Source organism: Lepidochelys kempii, chromosome 1, assembly GCF_965140265.1.
Source record: "Lepidochelys kempii isolate rLepKem1 chromosome 1, rLepKem1.hap2, whole genome shotgun sequence".
Taxonomy (NCBI): domain Eukaryota; kingdom Metazoa; phylum Chordata; order Testudines; family Cheloniidae; genus Lepidochelys; species Lepidochelys kempii.
In genome coordinates this window covers 98,097,734-98,113,839 of record NC_133256.1, presented here as the reverse complement: position 1 = coordinate 98,113,839, position 16,106 = coordinate 98,097,734, and the positions used below count along the sequence as shown (strand labels likewise).

At 41.9% G+C, this 16,106-nt stretch overlaps 1 protein-coding gene across 6 annotated transcripts in view; it reads left to right on the top strand.

Moving 5' to 3' along the window:
• The first annotated feature begins 202 nt into the window (after positions 1-202).
• Positions 203-16,106, top strand: part of STK24 (serine/threonine kinase 24) — a 129,226-nt gene continuing 113,322 nt past the window's right edge. For 2 of the 6 annotated variants that reach the window (XM_073348314.1, XM_073348294.1), the window contains exon 1: positions 12,207-13,889. In XM_073348314.1, coding sequence (XP_073204415.1) covers positions 13,752-13,889 — 138 coding nt within the window. In that variant the 5' untranslated portion in view covers positions 12,207-13,751. Of the gene's footprint in view, positions 533-12,205; positions 13,890-16,106 lie in introns of those variants that run through there. The other 4 variants (XM_073348324.1, XM_073348276.1, XM_073348283.1 and 1 more) reach the window with 4 other exon arrangements.

Genomic DNA, 16,106 nt, shown 5'->3' with positions numbered 1-16,106 from the left:
CCCACTCAGCTGGAGGGGGAGGGGTCTGAGCGGGCCCGATCCCAGTGAGCTTAATCCCGGGCGCGTCAACGGTACAGACCAGTCACCAGCAGTGGGGCGCGAGGCCCGGGAAGTGCCGCGTGCCACCGCCGGCAGATACCAGGAGGGGGCGGGGCGGGGCGAGGCGAGCGCGCGCGCGCACAGAGTGGCAGTTGCCCCGCGCCCGAGGTGGTTTGCGTTACGCTAGCAGTGCTCCCCCCCCCCCGCCCAGCGCGAGACCAGTAACCGCCGCTCTGTGCGCTCGGAGGAGGTCGGGCTCGACGCTGCGTTCGTGACTGGACCTGAGCTGCGAGGGGCGGGGGAAGTAGCGCCAGGGAGCCCCGGCGCGCCGACGCTCCGGAACCGCCGCCAGCCGCGCGGGGAGGGGGCCAGGGACGGATTCCCGTCTCTGGAGCCGCCTGAGACCAGCCGACCCCCGCGCGCGGCGCGCATCGCTGCTGCCGCCGCCGCCATGGCTCACTCCCCGGTGCAGCCGGGCCTGCGGGAGATGCCGGTGAGGATCTAGCCCCGCCCGGGCGGGGGGTGGCGGCATGAACGGTGGTGCCTGGGGGGTGCGGGTCCACGTCCCTGCGGGGGAGCTGCGCAGCCTGGGGGCCGGCACGGAAACGCACCCGGAGACCTCAGGGATGGGGGCGAGAGGCCGCCTGCGGGGATCCGCCGCTTGGGCCCAAACCCCGCTCCCTCCCCTATGTGCTGCTGCTGCTGGGGTTGGTTTTTGGCTGGGCGGGGTGGGGGTGGGGAGATGGGGTGCGAGCAGCGGCTGCAGGGCGTTTGGGGGGCGAGTCGCCAGGGTGGTCGTGGCGTTGTCGGGAAACGCAGCTTCGCTCTGGCACTGCCCCGTTAGTTCCCGGAGCGGAGAGGAGCCGGGGCGCCGGCGGGGGCTGATCATTTGGAAACAAGCTGCGCTTGGCAGAATAAAGCCCGAGGTGCCGGGACCGTGCGGCTCGCTCCCTTTCTCGCCGGAATGGAGGGGGCGGGCGCGGGGTTCAGTGGCGCTGCGTTCCAGCCCGGAGCCCGCATCTTCCCGGCGCTTCTCAGCCGCCTTCCGCGGCCTGCTGCTCGGCTGAGTTTGGAAACACAAACCCTCCCTGCAATGAAGAGCGTCGCCCTTCCGGGCGTGCTGTTTCGCCCATCTCTGTAGGAGGGTCTGTGGCAGGCGGGGGCTGCTGGAGGGCTGATGTTTGGCCAGGGTGTTCGGGATTTTTGTTCTTTCCTGTCAGTTGCTTAGTTAGAGCTGGTATGTTGTGGAATTTGCTGCTGGGTTTACATTTATATTGTGACTTGTTTCTGAATAATTGTCAAGGGCTCCTGATCCCTGGGATAGGCACCCCTGTCTACTTTATCTTTATTAGACCAAATAAAATAACCAGCCACTTGCAGAGAAATCTTAAAACTGTCAGTATTTGTCTATTGCTATACTAGTCCCCGTGTATCTTATTAAACCTTGCATGCTACTTCATGAGATGCCACTTTGAGCCCCTTTTCCTCCATTTTTGTTCTGTAACTTTCTCAAATTACCTTTTGGAGTTAAAATTTTTTATATTTGGTTTTGGCTTAAAAGTGAATTTATTTCTGGTTAGTTTTCCATTGATCAAATACACTAATTCATGTTTTTCTGGGCTAGCATAGCTTGGAGGTTTTAATTGAAAACTTAATTCGTATATCTTTAGAGGAAGATGTACTTACAAAAGTGTAGAGGGAAGATGGATGGGAAAGAGTTAAGAAATAATTAAGCATGGCATGTACTACACATGCACAGTGTTTTTGTTTTGTTTTTTTTTCTTTTAGATTGTGTGCACTCAGTCCAGTTATCCTTGTGCCCGGGAGGGCTCCTGACTTTCATGTATTCTGCCAAGTCATCCATCTCCTGCTGATACCCTTGAAATCACCCTTTATTTTTCAGAAGAATATTCTTAGGTGTTCAGTATGTCTGGGGATTGTTTAAAACAAGGAAATAAAATTTTAAATACTATTTAACTGTTATGGATGAATCTGAATTCAGAAAAGACATATTTCATTGCGTTTCTTGCAGGAATTGTAATTTAAACACACTGAACACTTTAAGCTGTGTAGGTGCTCAAATACTATGGTGGCCATATGAATACCTTGTCCCTAATCTTGCAAACACTTAACGTGCATATATATGTTTGCTTTAATTGAAAGCCAAGGGTAAAATTATGCTGCTGCTTTGCAGAATCAGGTCCCTATAGGGAAAAGCTATACTATATGAAATATAATACAGAATATATACAAAGAGGCTATATGGCTTCATGGAACTTTAATTGCTTCTGATGGTACATTTTTAAAGCCTCATTTGTTACATTATTGCAATAGTGAATGCTATAGTTAAAGGTCACTTGCAAGTGATTTTAAAAAAGAATTGTGTGTGGCCTTTTGCTTTTCTATGCTATATAGACTTATATAAAGAGGGCCTGCTTTTCTGCTTTTTAAAATTTTAAATTGATACTTTCTAAGGTGAAAATAAGTAACTCCGTGTGATGGGATCTCCCAACCTGGGACTGTGGGACTGCTGTGTCCCCTTAATTTACTACTCTGTGTTCTCTCTCACAATGCCTTACTGGTGACAAGAAGCAAACCCCTCCAGGTGCTAAAATCACTCAGAATAAGCACATGTAGAGCCCCATACACAGCTAGATTACATGAATGCTCCCAGAGCCACTCACAAATCAAATAGAGCAAAGCACTATCCAAATCCCCCCAGCTCCCAGCCTTGTACCTCAGGAATATACCGTCTTGTACTACTCAAGACCCCTTCTTGAGCAATGCAAGCTTATTAATTGGTTCACCACTTCATCAATAGAAGGTGGATATACACCAGCCTTTGTAACCTGAGCAAATTTACCAATCACTTCAGTCAAACTCACTGGTAAGCATAAACATTAAAATAAGTTTATTGATTACAAATATAGGTTTTAAGTAATAGGCAAAAAGACATAGCTGTTACCAAAAAAAAAAAAAAAAAAAAAAAGCACGCAGGCTAAATCCTTAACCTTATTAGACTAAGGAATATCTGGACTAAGCAGTTTTTCTCACCCCACTGGATACTGCAGGTTGGATGTGGTCTTTTATACGCAGGCTTTCCCTGTTAGCCTGGGAACCAGTCTTCTCAGCTGCAGCATTCTCGTTGCCTTCAGCGTAGGTGGGAGAAGAGACAGACAAACCATTTGGCCTCTGTCCTATATTTTACTTTACTAGTGAAAGCTTTACACAGCTTTTTACTTTACTAGTGAAAGCCTTACACAGTAATACACTTAACCTCTATTTATTAACAAAAAGAAAAGGAGTACTTGTGGCAACTTAGAGACTAACAAATTTATTTGAGCATAAGCTTTCGTGAGTTACAGCTCACTTAATTGAATGCCAAAACAGAATACACATGCTAAGCATACAATGCTCACCACTCCCAATAAGGCAGATGAACTTTTCCGAATGGCCTGTCAGGATCAGATCATCTGGGGACTCCAGTTTCTGCATGGTGTGATTGGCAGGGTGTTGAGGCCTGGCAGCTCTGATCTTGGGGCTGTGTCCTAGAGTTGGTTCCAGAGAATTTCATTTTGGACCCCAGTTTATATAGTGAAACTTGAGTCCTGCTTACCTGTACCATCACGAGTCATTTTACTAAAGTATTACAAAATAATTCTTTGACGAATACTAACATATGGTGAAACAATTCTTTACCCAATCATACCCCACCACCCTAGTTGATTTACACCTACCAAAATTGTTTATGTAACAGACAGAAACAGTCAGAGAACCAGACAGACATACAGATAAACAATAGAGAGGTAGGGACCATAAAGGTAAAATGATAAAGAAGTAGAGATTTCACATCCACAACTGTTGATAAGTGATTGACAGCATTCTCTCTGGCAAGCAAAGTTTTCTTTAAACATCTTAAGATCTGTTTTTTTTTAATCTGGGGATGGTTGGTACTATTACCATAGGATCTCTTTCTTAACAGCCTGATATTCCTTTATTTTAATGTAGTTTAGATGGAATGTGAGGATGTGACTCATTCAAATTAAGGCTCACCCCCAAATTTAATCAGCAGTGTGCTTCTTTGTGGGCCCTCCCCCTTCTTTACACATGACCTTTATCTTTCTACTTCAGGAAAGCTTTTCACTCACTTAAAGCCTGTGGAATTCAGCAAGGCTGGTCAGTGGAAAGTCTCTCGTGGCCTACAAATTAAATTTCCTCAGTGTTTTATCCCTGGAACTGTAGTCTAGATCAGTGGTTCTTAACCAGGGGTACGTGTACCCTTGCTGGTACTCAGAGGTCTTTCAGACGGTACATCGACTCATCTAGATATTTGCCTAGCTTTACAACAGGCTATGTTAAAAGCAGTAATAATGTCAGTACAGACTAAAATTTCATACAGAAAATGACTTGCTTATGCTGGTGTATATACTATCCACTGAAATGTAAGTACAATATTTATATTCCAATTGATTTATTTTATAATTATATGGTAAAAGTGAGAAAGTAAGCAATTTTTCAGTAATATTATGCTGTGACGCTGTTTGTATTTTTATGTCTGATTTTTGTAAGCAAGTAGTTTTTAAGTGAGTTGAAACTTGGGGGTACGCAAGACAAATCAAACTCCTACAATAGTCTGGAAAGGTTGAGAGCCGCTAGGCTAGATCTAACTCAAGCCTTCAGATGAGTGGAAGCTAGCAATTTCAGTTTAATTTCTACAATAAAATACTATTAATTAGGGCTATCAATTAATTGCAGTTAACTCATGTGATTAACTCAAAAAAGTCGTGATTAGTTGCAGTTTTAATCGTATTGTTAAATAATAGAATGCCAATTGACTAAATGGACTTGTAGGCACTAAAGCTTTTTGCATTGTTTTGTTTTTGAGTGCGGTTATGTGACAAAAAAAATCTACATTTTTAAATTGCACTTTCACGATAAAGAGGTTGCACTACAGTACTTGTATGAGAACTGAAAAATACTGTCTTTATCATTTTTACTGTGCAAATATTTGTAGTAAAAAATAATATAAAGTGAGCAGTGTACACTTTGTAGTTGAAATCAATATATTTGAAAATGTAGGAGAACATCCAAAAATATTTAAACAAATGGTATTCTATTATTGTATAACTGTGCAATTAATCGTGGTTAATCTTTTTAATTGTGCAATTAATCGCGATTAATATTACTGTAAGGGAGTCTAAACAAGGATAATGCAGGTGGAATTTTTTGGTTTTCCTTCCCCCATCCCTTCCCACACGCACCTCAAAAGGTATCAGATTAAGTGATGTTTTTGTTAGTATTCAGTTTCTTTCTCTTTTCAGAATTTACAGATTGTCTCAGGGAGTTGGGCTTTCTCTTACTGATTGATTATTTATGTGCAAGATATCTGTACATAGCATTACAGAAGCAGACAATATCAGACTGCACTTAAAAGTAAACATATTACTGTGGGCCGAGCTGCACCGGCCAGATGGGCCTCAGCCTCTTAAACAGTTAACCGTTTAAATGACATTGCTGTCATGCATCTAAAATATTCTGGTCTCTGCTTTGTAGCATACTGATGGTGTCAGAGAGGATGATAAGAGACTAGAGGAGAAGCCATACATAAGAGGGTAGGGGAGAGGAAGTGTCCTGGTCATAAGCCACTGACTCAAATCCCAAAGAACGCTCCAGAGATGGTGTATAGGTGTTATATTGTTTTGTCTAGATTTGTATATACCTTGTTATTTAAAGTGTAATTGTGTATAAAACAAACATATACCAAAAAAACCACAACCATCAAACAAAACCTTGCTAACCCTTTGTGTTATATACTTAAATTATCATGTGTCCTTGAAAAGGTAAATGATAAACCAGATTTGAGCTCTGGAAAAGGGTGTGCTTAAGCTAATGGAAAAGGAGGACTTGTGACAGCTTAGAGACTAACAAAATTATTTGAGCATAAGCTTTCGTGAGCTACAGCTCACTTCGTCGGAGCTGTAGCTCATGAAAGCTCATGCTCAAATAAGTTTGTTAGTCTCTAAGGTGTCACAAGTCCTCCTTTTCTTTTTGTGGATACAGACGAACATGGCTGCTACTCTGAAACCTGTCCTTAAGCTAATGGGGAGCCTCTGATAGCCAGCACTAGTGATAGAGACTAGGTAGTTGGACCACAGGGACTCAGCTATCAGAAGGGGTGCTAGATGGAGGATCTGTAGCCTGAGGTTGTGTCTGTAGACCCAAAATCAGAGGCAGGCAGACCTTCCTATGAGATAAGGATGCGCAAAAGATTGACTTTTGCTGGGATCCTCATCCAGTGTACTCATAAGTACTCTTGGTATCTGGATGGTGAATTTCCAAGATGTTATGACCAAGAAACAACATAATCTTTGGGGATAGATGCTACCTGTAATCACCTTCGTTTTTGAAGAGTGGAAAAACAAAGGAAAAAAGCTAGTGACTCAGCTGTATGTAGCGTCTATGCATGTCCTACAAGTGAATTACAACAATCTGGCTTGTAGCAGGACTGCTCCTATTTTTCTGAGGTGGCACTCTGGAGTCAAATTTTCTGGTCGTATGTGTAAGGTTAAGGCCTATGTGAGACTGCCTGTGTGAAGTGGAAGGGTCTTTGCAGCCTCAAAAATGGATGAAATAATAAGAAAATGGACAAGTCCACCAGGTAAGATGACGCCAGTAAAATAAGTAAATTTTAAACATTGGTTTATTTCAGGGTTAGATAAATTTTGAAGTTTGAATTCAGATAATATTTTTCATGGGGAACATAGCTCTAAAATCAGATGTAATTGCATTTGTGATTGGTGAATATTGTTTATACATGAAAAGAGGAAAATTAGACAGAGAAAACATGTCTCAGATGGGGGTAATGTAGTTGAAAGTTTAATCTTCTTTACTTCAAGTGGAAATTCACAAAGTGGTGGAGAGGCTAGGAGAGGAAGCAGTGAAGATATCTATAGGGAAATCTCTGGAGAAATTAATGTAAAGGATTAGAAACATTTCAGAATGAATTTTTTTTTTTTTAATTTTCTCTTAGCTGCATAGAATCGGAATGGAATAGGTTCCCAGAGAGGATTGAATATATGAAATTAAATTCAGAAACCACAAAGGGGGAGAATAATGTAGTGTCACGGTTCTTTTTGTAGTATAGTTTCAGCATGGATCCTTACTTTTCTCTAGTCAATAGTTTTTAAAAGAAAAAATGAATTTAGTAGGTTATATATTAGGGATGTAGAAGCATAGTCTTACCTGTTAACTGCCTTAACCATTAACCCCAACGTCAGCCGAAGTGGGCCGAGCTGCGCTGGCCAGATGGGCCCCAGCCTCTTAAACAGTTAACCATTTAAATGACATATTTTTAATGGTATTTACATCCTTATTATATATAAAATCAACAAAAGAAGGTCTTAAGAACGTGAGATTATGGAAAGTGATTGTTTTCACTGTAAGATACATATTTTGTTTATCAAAGGTATTCAACTCAACTACAGAATAAATTAGTCTCTTCCTCTTAGTGAACAAAAATAGATATGAGAGACATTATAATAAAAAATGGTCCAGATCACTGCTGGTATAACACTTTGGTGTTTTTGCAGCCCAGATGTTTAACATGAGCTTGCTGTAGGTGATTATATTAAAAATGAGGCTGTTATAGCAGGAAAACCATGTGGATGCTAGGAGGCAAATGACCCAATTTCTTTGTTAAAAGTGACAGGTAGGACACAGGATGTGAAGATACAGGAAGCGTAGTTTCATCCCTTCACATTTTGGGAGAGAAGTATTTTCTGACAACTACGGCGAGTTTTTTTTCCTTCCACAGTAATGCTACAATGAGGGTGCAACACCTCTGAAACAGTGGCTTTTCTTACTATTCAGCCTTCCAGTGAACTGGAATGTATAGAAAGAGTGACTAAATTCTGAAATGTAGATTAGTATAGGTCAATACACAGCATTAGTAAATAATCTCTTTAAAAATAAAATGGAAGCAGATTATTACAGCAGCATTTTAAAATTCTTGAGGGCACCTATGTACTTTTCTTTCTTTTGCTGTCATGCATCTAAAATATTCTGGTATCTGCTTTGTAGCATACTGGTGGTGTCAGGTTTTTTTTAATCACACACTTGATGACTGAACAGGTTTTTCACTTCCAGTAGTTTAATTAAAAAAAAATGCCACAATATAATAGAGGGTGGAGAGAGAATGCATGATGAGATGCTATAAAAGTTATATCAGCTTGAATCTGAGATGACTGTATTACTCACAAGTGGTGTGTAGATGGGTCATTCAATAAGGCTTTTATACTATGCCACTGTATTTTGTATATGTCACATGTAAAATAGCTTTTCTGTAACAAATGTTTTAGAATTTTAAAACATTTTAATGGGACTGTTTTGTATCTTTTGTCTGAAAAACCCAGGTGGTTTATGGTTTGATGCTGAAACTGTGTAGTTCCGTTAACTTCAGTTGGATTTGTTGGTGCTTAACATTTCTGAAAAACAGACTATTCTCTATCAGTTCAGCTTACTTTTACTTTCAGTTATAGCTTTCTGTATTTAAACAGTTGTGCCTTTAAGACATGGCTTTGTAGGAACTTCCAGGGCTGGAAGTAGGGTCCCACTGAGTATCTGGGAACCTCCCCGCAGGGTGATGCTAAATGTTGCCTATTCTGGGCCTCAGACCTTTGTAACTTCCTTGGAGGAAGAAAGGAGCGGAACTTACACACTAGGGGGAAGAAAACTTTTGTGACAAGTTTAAAGCTGTTTAAAAACTTGGGCTAGGTCCATAAAAGGATATACATGCCTAAGTCCAACTTCTAGGTGCCATTGACATCCTTTAAAACCCTCTGCTCAGGTGCTGCCTAACTCTAGGCACCTAGGTTTCTGCTGTTAAAGTTCTCTAGGTGTCTAAAAATCTGCCAGAGAGTATATCCTAGCTTTCTCACTCTAGCCATTCTCATGCCTAATCCCCAATGGGATCCTCAAATTAGGCATAGCCTGTGGTACCTGGTCTGGTAGGCATTCTCAGCGCATGCTTAAAAGGAGGATGAGAAATTGATGCTGGTACCCCACTTATAACTTTTAGCCCAGTGACTGGAGCAATCACCTGGTATGTAGTAGATCTGAGTTCAATTCCCTACTCTGCCTGATAAGGAGAAGGGATTTCAGTTTGGGTCTCCCCATTCCCAGGGAGTGCCCTATCCACTGAGCTTTGAGGTATTCTGTGGTAGGTCTCTTAATCTCTCCTGTTGAAATTGTTCCATTGTGTGTGTGTGTGTGTGTAACTAAATATTCACTGGGCCAGAGACTGAGTGATTACATTCCAGTCATTAGGGCCCTCATCTGGGAGGTGGGAGACCCAAGTTCCAACGAATATTTAATTATTTATACACAGTAGAACAGCTTCATCAGGAGAGAGTGAGACCTGCCCCAGAATACACGATAGCCCATTAGAGCACTCTCCAAGCAATGGGGAGACCCATGTTCAGATCCCTTCCTCCCATCAGGCAGAGGTGGGATTTGAACCTGGGTGTGTCTCATCCTCAGTGAGTTCTCTAACCACTGGGCTAAAAGTTATAAGGGGAGGTGGTGCCTCCTTATCTTCCTGTGTTTTGTATAAGAAAGGGCTTAGGTGCCTAACTTCAGGAGACAAGGTTTACAGTCTCAGTCCCTTTGATGGGTGGGTCTTAGGCCACACCTTTTTCCTTGGCATTTCCTACTGGCTAATTTAGGTGTCTCTTTATTCAGCATGCTGGCTTTTATGGATCCCATTGTTAGGCACCTAGCTCTCCCTGTGCAATATTCTAAGAAACGTGGGCTCTTAATTTACGGCTGTGGAATCCACTGGCTGGCAACGTGCCTAAGTGCTCCTACTGGCACGTTCCGGGGTGCAATCCAGACTAGTGAGGGGTTGTGTCACTGCCTGCCCTGCAATCTTGGGTGCCTCAGAATGCTTTGCTGCTGTAGCTCCCTACCAAGGCTGCTCACAAACAGCCTAAGAGCATGCAGGTCACATCCTGAGTGTCTCTGTGTAGTTGCAGCCCTGGTCCAGAAACTCTGACCCCAGAATCCTGTCAGCAATACTCCAGTCATACTCTGGCCTCCACCAGTCTGGGTTACTGCTTGCGGGATGACCCCAACACACTCCCAGTCCTGAATTTCCTCCAAAATATGTGTTCTGCACTGTCCAGCCCTTTCTTGGACAGTTTAGACATGAAAGGTCCTTTGCCCCTGTGAAGGGTCAATATTCAAGAGTTTGCTACTTTAACTGGAGTTCTCAAACAATTCAGTTTAAATGCTACACTGGGTTAGTTTAGATTAAAAATAAAACAAGTTTATTCAATTAAAATCTCTTTACAGTTAAATACAAGTTAGGGATGTAAAATATTAAACAATTAACCGATAAGTATTAATCTTACTGTTAACCCTCCCTCATTCATCCACCTTCTTCCGGCTGATGATCAGCTGATAGAAGTCCTTGCTGGGGGCCAGGGCCTGTGCATGGGTCTCAAACAGGTTCTCCTGGCAACCAGGAAGGGACGGGCATCACGAGAGGTCACTGGGAGCCCAGCCCCCTGTTAAAGGGGCTGGGTTGATATTAACGCTCTAGCCCAGCGGGGTCTTTGCCCCAGCAGTGGGGAGGGTTCTGTATACCCCTTTGTTGGTAAAAACAGTCCCTCCAGCCCTGCTGACCTGAGGGGAAATACTTACACGGACCCATGGGTGATTACGCTGGTGGAAGGATACTGCTTGCTAGACCAAGAAATGCCTGGCAGTACAGGGAAGCAGGAAGAACAAACCACAGGTCCAGGGGCTTCGTGAGGGGTGGCTAGCCAGGCAGGGGGAGTGCGTTTAGGCAGAGGGAAGGGCAGGGACTGTGGGCCTCATGGGGGGAGGGCGTTAAGTAGTTCCTGGCCTACCCCTGTACCACTGGAAGGGGTTTGGCTGCAGAGGTGGAAGGTGCGCTGGTCCGTGCTGTGGCTTCAGCTGATAATTGAAAGGAAGGGAAGCTGCTGCTGGAGTGGCACAGAGCGGCTGCGGAGGCTGCATCATGTGCCTGGGGCCCCTCTCCCTATTCGAGGGTACTGAGAATGCGAGGGGGGTGCTGGGCCCCCTTAACTGCCCAAGGTCTCCTGGCTAGGCCTGTTGTTACCCCTATATAAGCTCAGCTGCCCTTTCCCATCTGTCCGGGGCAGGGGAGAGGTGCCATTCTACGCATTGTAAGGCCTGATTCGGTTAACTGGTTAACCAATGTAATTTTACTAGTTTAAACGAGTACTCCTTAAAATGATATTTACATCCTAAGTATAAGGTATTGAAGTCAGAAATGGTTACAAGGGAAATAAAGATAAAATGTTTTTTAGTAGCTAAACTTAACAAGCTTGACTTGGTTCAAGATAAAATTCGTATCACAGGTTCCCAGCAACATTGGTAACAAATTCTCAGGTCAGGATCTCCCTCCTAAGTCAAAAGGCTGGTTCCTTTGTCATCTTAGGAAAGAGAAAGAGATAGCTTGAGGTGTTTTTGCCCCTCACTTTTATAGTCTGTCACCCTTTGAAATGCATTTTCCTGAGGGTTACCCCTATATAAAGTTCATTCCAGCTGTAAGGACAGAGACAGAGTCTCGTCATGAAAGAGGTTCCATGCTGTTGTTTGCTAAAATGCAGATTGATCTATTCCTGCCCCCCTTCTTTAACAAAGACTGGTCACTTGACAGGTGATTGCTAGTCAACTTTGATGACACCTGGCTAGAAGTGCCGGCTTGTCCTTTGTCTTTGAGAAATAGGTTTTACCCCTTCCCCAAACTTGTCTGGTAAACACATTTTAGTCATCATCTCATCGTATGTTCATAACTCTTAATGTACATACATTATACAAGAATATTAATAATCACTGTGTTGTTTTCAAATAGTACCTCACAAAGCATATATTTTATACAAAGATTATTTCAATAGGGTGTAGAGTAGTGGTGGGCAGCCTGCGGGCTGCACACAGCCCATCAGGGTAATCTGCTGGCGGTCTGCCAGACAGTTTGTTTACTTTTGCACGGCTGCCGGCAGCTCTCAGTGCCCACAGTTCGCCCTTCCTGGCCAATGGAAGCTGTGGGAAGTGGCGGCCAGCATGTCCCTGTGGCCTGCGCCGCTTTCCGCAGCTCCCATTGGCCAGGAATGGTGAACCAGGGCCAGTGGGAGCTGCCAGTGGCCGTGCAAATGTAAAAAAACTGGCAGCCTGCCAGTGGATTACCCTGATGGGCTGCAGGTTGCCCACCACTGGTGAGGGGCTTGAGTACGGGGTGCATTTGGTCACAGTCGCCTTTGGAATGTTACTTATAGTCAGAATGAAGCAAAGTGATCAAAGTGAATGACAAATGCAATTTATCACAGATACAATTGCGCGTATGTATGTATACATCTATATCTGTATAAATATCGACAGTGTCTGTAATGGGTATTGTTGATATCCCACAACTGTTCTCTGCTACATTTTAGTTCAGTAGTTTTTCTTTTGGTTGTGACTTAAAGATCTGCCACAAAAATCTAGTGCAAATTAAACAGGTCTTTTAGTAGTAACATTGTCTCAATTTTTGTTTAACTGGCTTGGATTGAGTTTTTGAAAAAGAATCAGTAGCATATTTCTTAATTGAATAATAATAGTCTAAGTTTGTACGAAAGACAGAAAATGGGGAGGACAGGGTGTGTGTATATGTTAGAACTGTACTGAATAAAAATGATTCCCTGCTTTTCTTTTTAGAATTTGTAAATTTCTGAATTAAATAATTGAAACTCATAGAATCATAGAATCTCAGGGTTGGAAGGGACCTCAGGAGGTCATCTAGTCCAACTCCCTGCTCAAAGCAGGACCAATCCCCAATTTTTGCCCCAGATCCCAAATGGCCCCCTCAAGGATTGAACTCACAACCCTGGGTTTAGCAGGCCAATGCTCAAACCACTGAGCTATCCCTCCCCCCATGTAACTCATTTTACACCTGGTGAAATAATATTTAACTCCTTGGCACTGGCTAAATGCATCTTCATTAAGCAAATATTTTGCTAATATAATCCTTAAAATGCAGCAGTCACTGCTATCATTAGGCGAATTGTGTTCACCAGGACACATCCCAAGAGTGTAGTTACCCCAATTAAGGTGAATTTATAGTACTGTAAGTGAAAGTTGCATCCCTTTTGTTGTAAAAACTTCCAGAAATTAATCTGGAATTCACAAGGTCTTATTTTCCATGGAACATATTTTCCATGGAACATATTTAATAGAGTATTGTAGCTGTCATCTTAAAATTTGTAGTTGGACGATATCCCCATTCACCTTGAAAATTTTATAAGATGGCGTTTTTTATTTGTGAAGAGATGGCAGCCCTAGATAATAGATCGAAATATTTGAAATGTCATTTGTAGTTAACATCTGCTTTTTAAAAAATGATAGTAAGACTAGATGCAACTGAGTACAGTTGACCACAGTTTATTCTCTGCATCCTGCTTCTGTCTTAAATTTAAGTTTCCCACCTGCTGCAGGAAATAAGTCCTTCCTGCATATAATTGAAAGCAAAACTGTTGCAGACTGTAGGGGGGAGAAAGGCCACAAAACTTTGCTCTGCAAAATCTTTCTTGGAAATAATTGTTGCTGATGCTGTTGAAACGATCACTTCAAAGTAAAGAGAAACGATATATTGAATTTGAAGGCTTGAGGCTTCTTTATGACAGATCTGCATGAACTGGTTTCATATTGTGTCTAAATATGTGTCAGTGCTGCTGCCAAGAAAATATGTATATACACAGCTCTGTGAGGAATGTAGTGAAGATCAAAGCTGCTTGTGGAGAGCTGAACTGAAATTCAACCAAGTCAAGGTGAATAGATTGCAGATAGCCTTTGGTGGCTGGTGAACAATAAAATGATGACTAGGAAAGCTTTGACAATGCTACTAATGAATGAAATGCCTGTGTTTGTACAAAGACTAGAGGTAGCGAAGAAAACATGCTTGCTGATTACATTTGACCATAGTTCATACTTGAAGTCTTAGGTTATTAGTAGGGCCCTACCAAATTCACGGTCCATTTTGGTCAATTTCACGGTCATAGGATTTTAAAAATTGTAAATGTCATGATTTTGGCTATTTAAGTCTAAAATTTTACAGTGTTGTAATTGTAGGGGTTTCTGATCCCAAAAAGGAGTTGAGGGAGGGTTGCAAGGTTATTGTGTGTGTGTGTGTGTGGGGGGGGTGTTGCGGCACTGCTACCCTTCCTGCTGCGCTGCCGCTGGCAGTGGCTGCCTTCTGAGCTGGGCAGCTGGAGACCAGTGGTTGCTGCCAGGAGCCCCAGCAGCAGTGCAGAAGTAAGGTTGGCATGGTATGATATTGAGCTATGCCCTCAGTCAGCAGCTGCCATTCTCCAGCTACCCAGCTCTGAAGGCAGCAGCACAGAAGGGTGGCATAGTATATACTTCTGAACTGCTGCTAGCAGGGCACCGCCTTCTGAGCAGGGTGCCTGGCCAACAGCCGCTGCTGTCTGGCCATCAAGCTCTGAAGGCAGGGCAGTAGTAAGGGTGGTAATAATGCGACCCCCTCTAAGATAACATTGTGACCCCCTTGCAACTCCCTTTTGGGTCAGGACCCTGAATTTGAGAAACTCTGGTCTCCCCTTTGACGTCTGAATAGTGTAGGGTAAAAGTACACAAAAAAACAGATTTCATAAGGGGGAGACCAAATTTCATGGTCTGATGGATTTTTAATATCTGTGAATTTGGTAGGGCCCTAGTTATTAGGGAAAAAAATAGACCTGTTAATATGCTTTGAAATGCTTTCATTTCCACATGCATGACCAAATTGAAAGCATGGTGGATTAATTTAAAGTAAAGCAATTTTAAATTACCAATTTTAATAATTTAAATCAGCAAGTAGGAAACCTTGGTTTAAATAATCAGTTTTAATCATGTTTTGCATTTGTACTTTAGTTATTGTCCTAAGAGAGAGTGATTCTCATTGGTTGATTACCATTAAAACATGTTGCTTTGAAACTAAATATAGTTTTTACATTGAATTTGGTGTTGCTTGTCACTAACCAGGAGGATGCACTATATCTTCCCCATTTATTTAAGCAATTATAAAGTTTAACTTACAGTTATTCAGATTTTTACTTTTTATTATGTTACAAAATGGTGAATGATGCATTTTCTTATTTAACTAGATGTGATTTGTATCAAATTGCATTTGGATGGAGATTGGAATTCAATTAAAATGCACAAAAACACATTTTCAAATTTTTTTTAGTTGAATAAAATTACTTTAAATGTTTTGGATACATAATAAACAAAAAGTAAGTTTATCAAAACATGTTTTGCATTTAAAACTAAATGATATATTAAATAAAGGAAGCATTATCTACAGTGAATTGAACTGGTTGATTGTTTCTGGTCAAATTGTCCTTCAAGATTTTAGAACTAGTAGATCTCATCCTCTCACACCTAGTTTTTATTCATATATTGGAGGAGGAAAACGAGTTTTTCAGCTTTTTCAGCTCCCAATTGGTTTCTTAATTTTGGATGAACTAGTTATTGAAGTGAACTAGTTGAAGAAACTGCATGCATGAAGAAAATGCATGAAGAGGCTATCTATTGTCAAAAACTCGTTTAGCATTTAACAGACTGATTCCAGGTGCTTAGCTAGTGACATTCATGAGTTCAGTGGTTTGACTTTATTTAAAACTTGTCAGCAGATGTGTATTGTTTAATATTACTTGTTGTATTTAATACAAAGTATTTTAATAGATTATAATAAGTGTAGACCTTAACATAGGTTGTCAATTTCAAATTTTAAAAGCTGTATTTAATTTTAAAAAATTCAATTTAAATTAAAAAAAAAAGGTTTAATTAAAAAAAATCGTTGATTTTTATCCACCCTGAATGACAGCTTGGATGAGCAGATAGTATTAAAAAAGAGGAGCTTATACTTATTAGGCAGTATTGAACTTTTTGTATAAGCCCTACTTTTCCTCAAAAGGGATGGACTTGACTAAGTTAAACTAGATTGCTGGTACAGAAAACTGACAAGGTTTTGGGTAACCATTTAA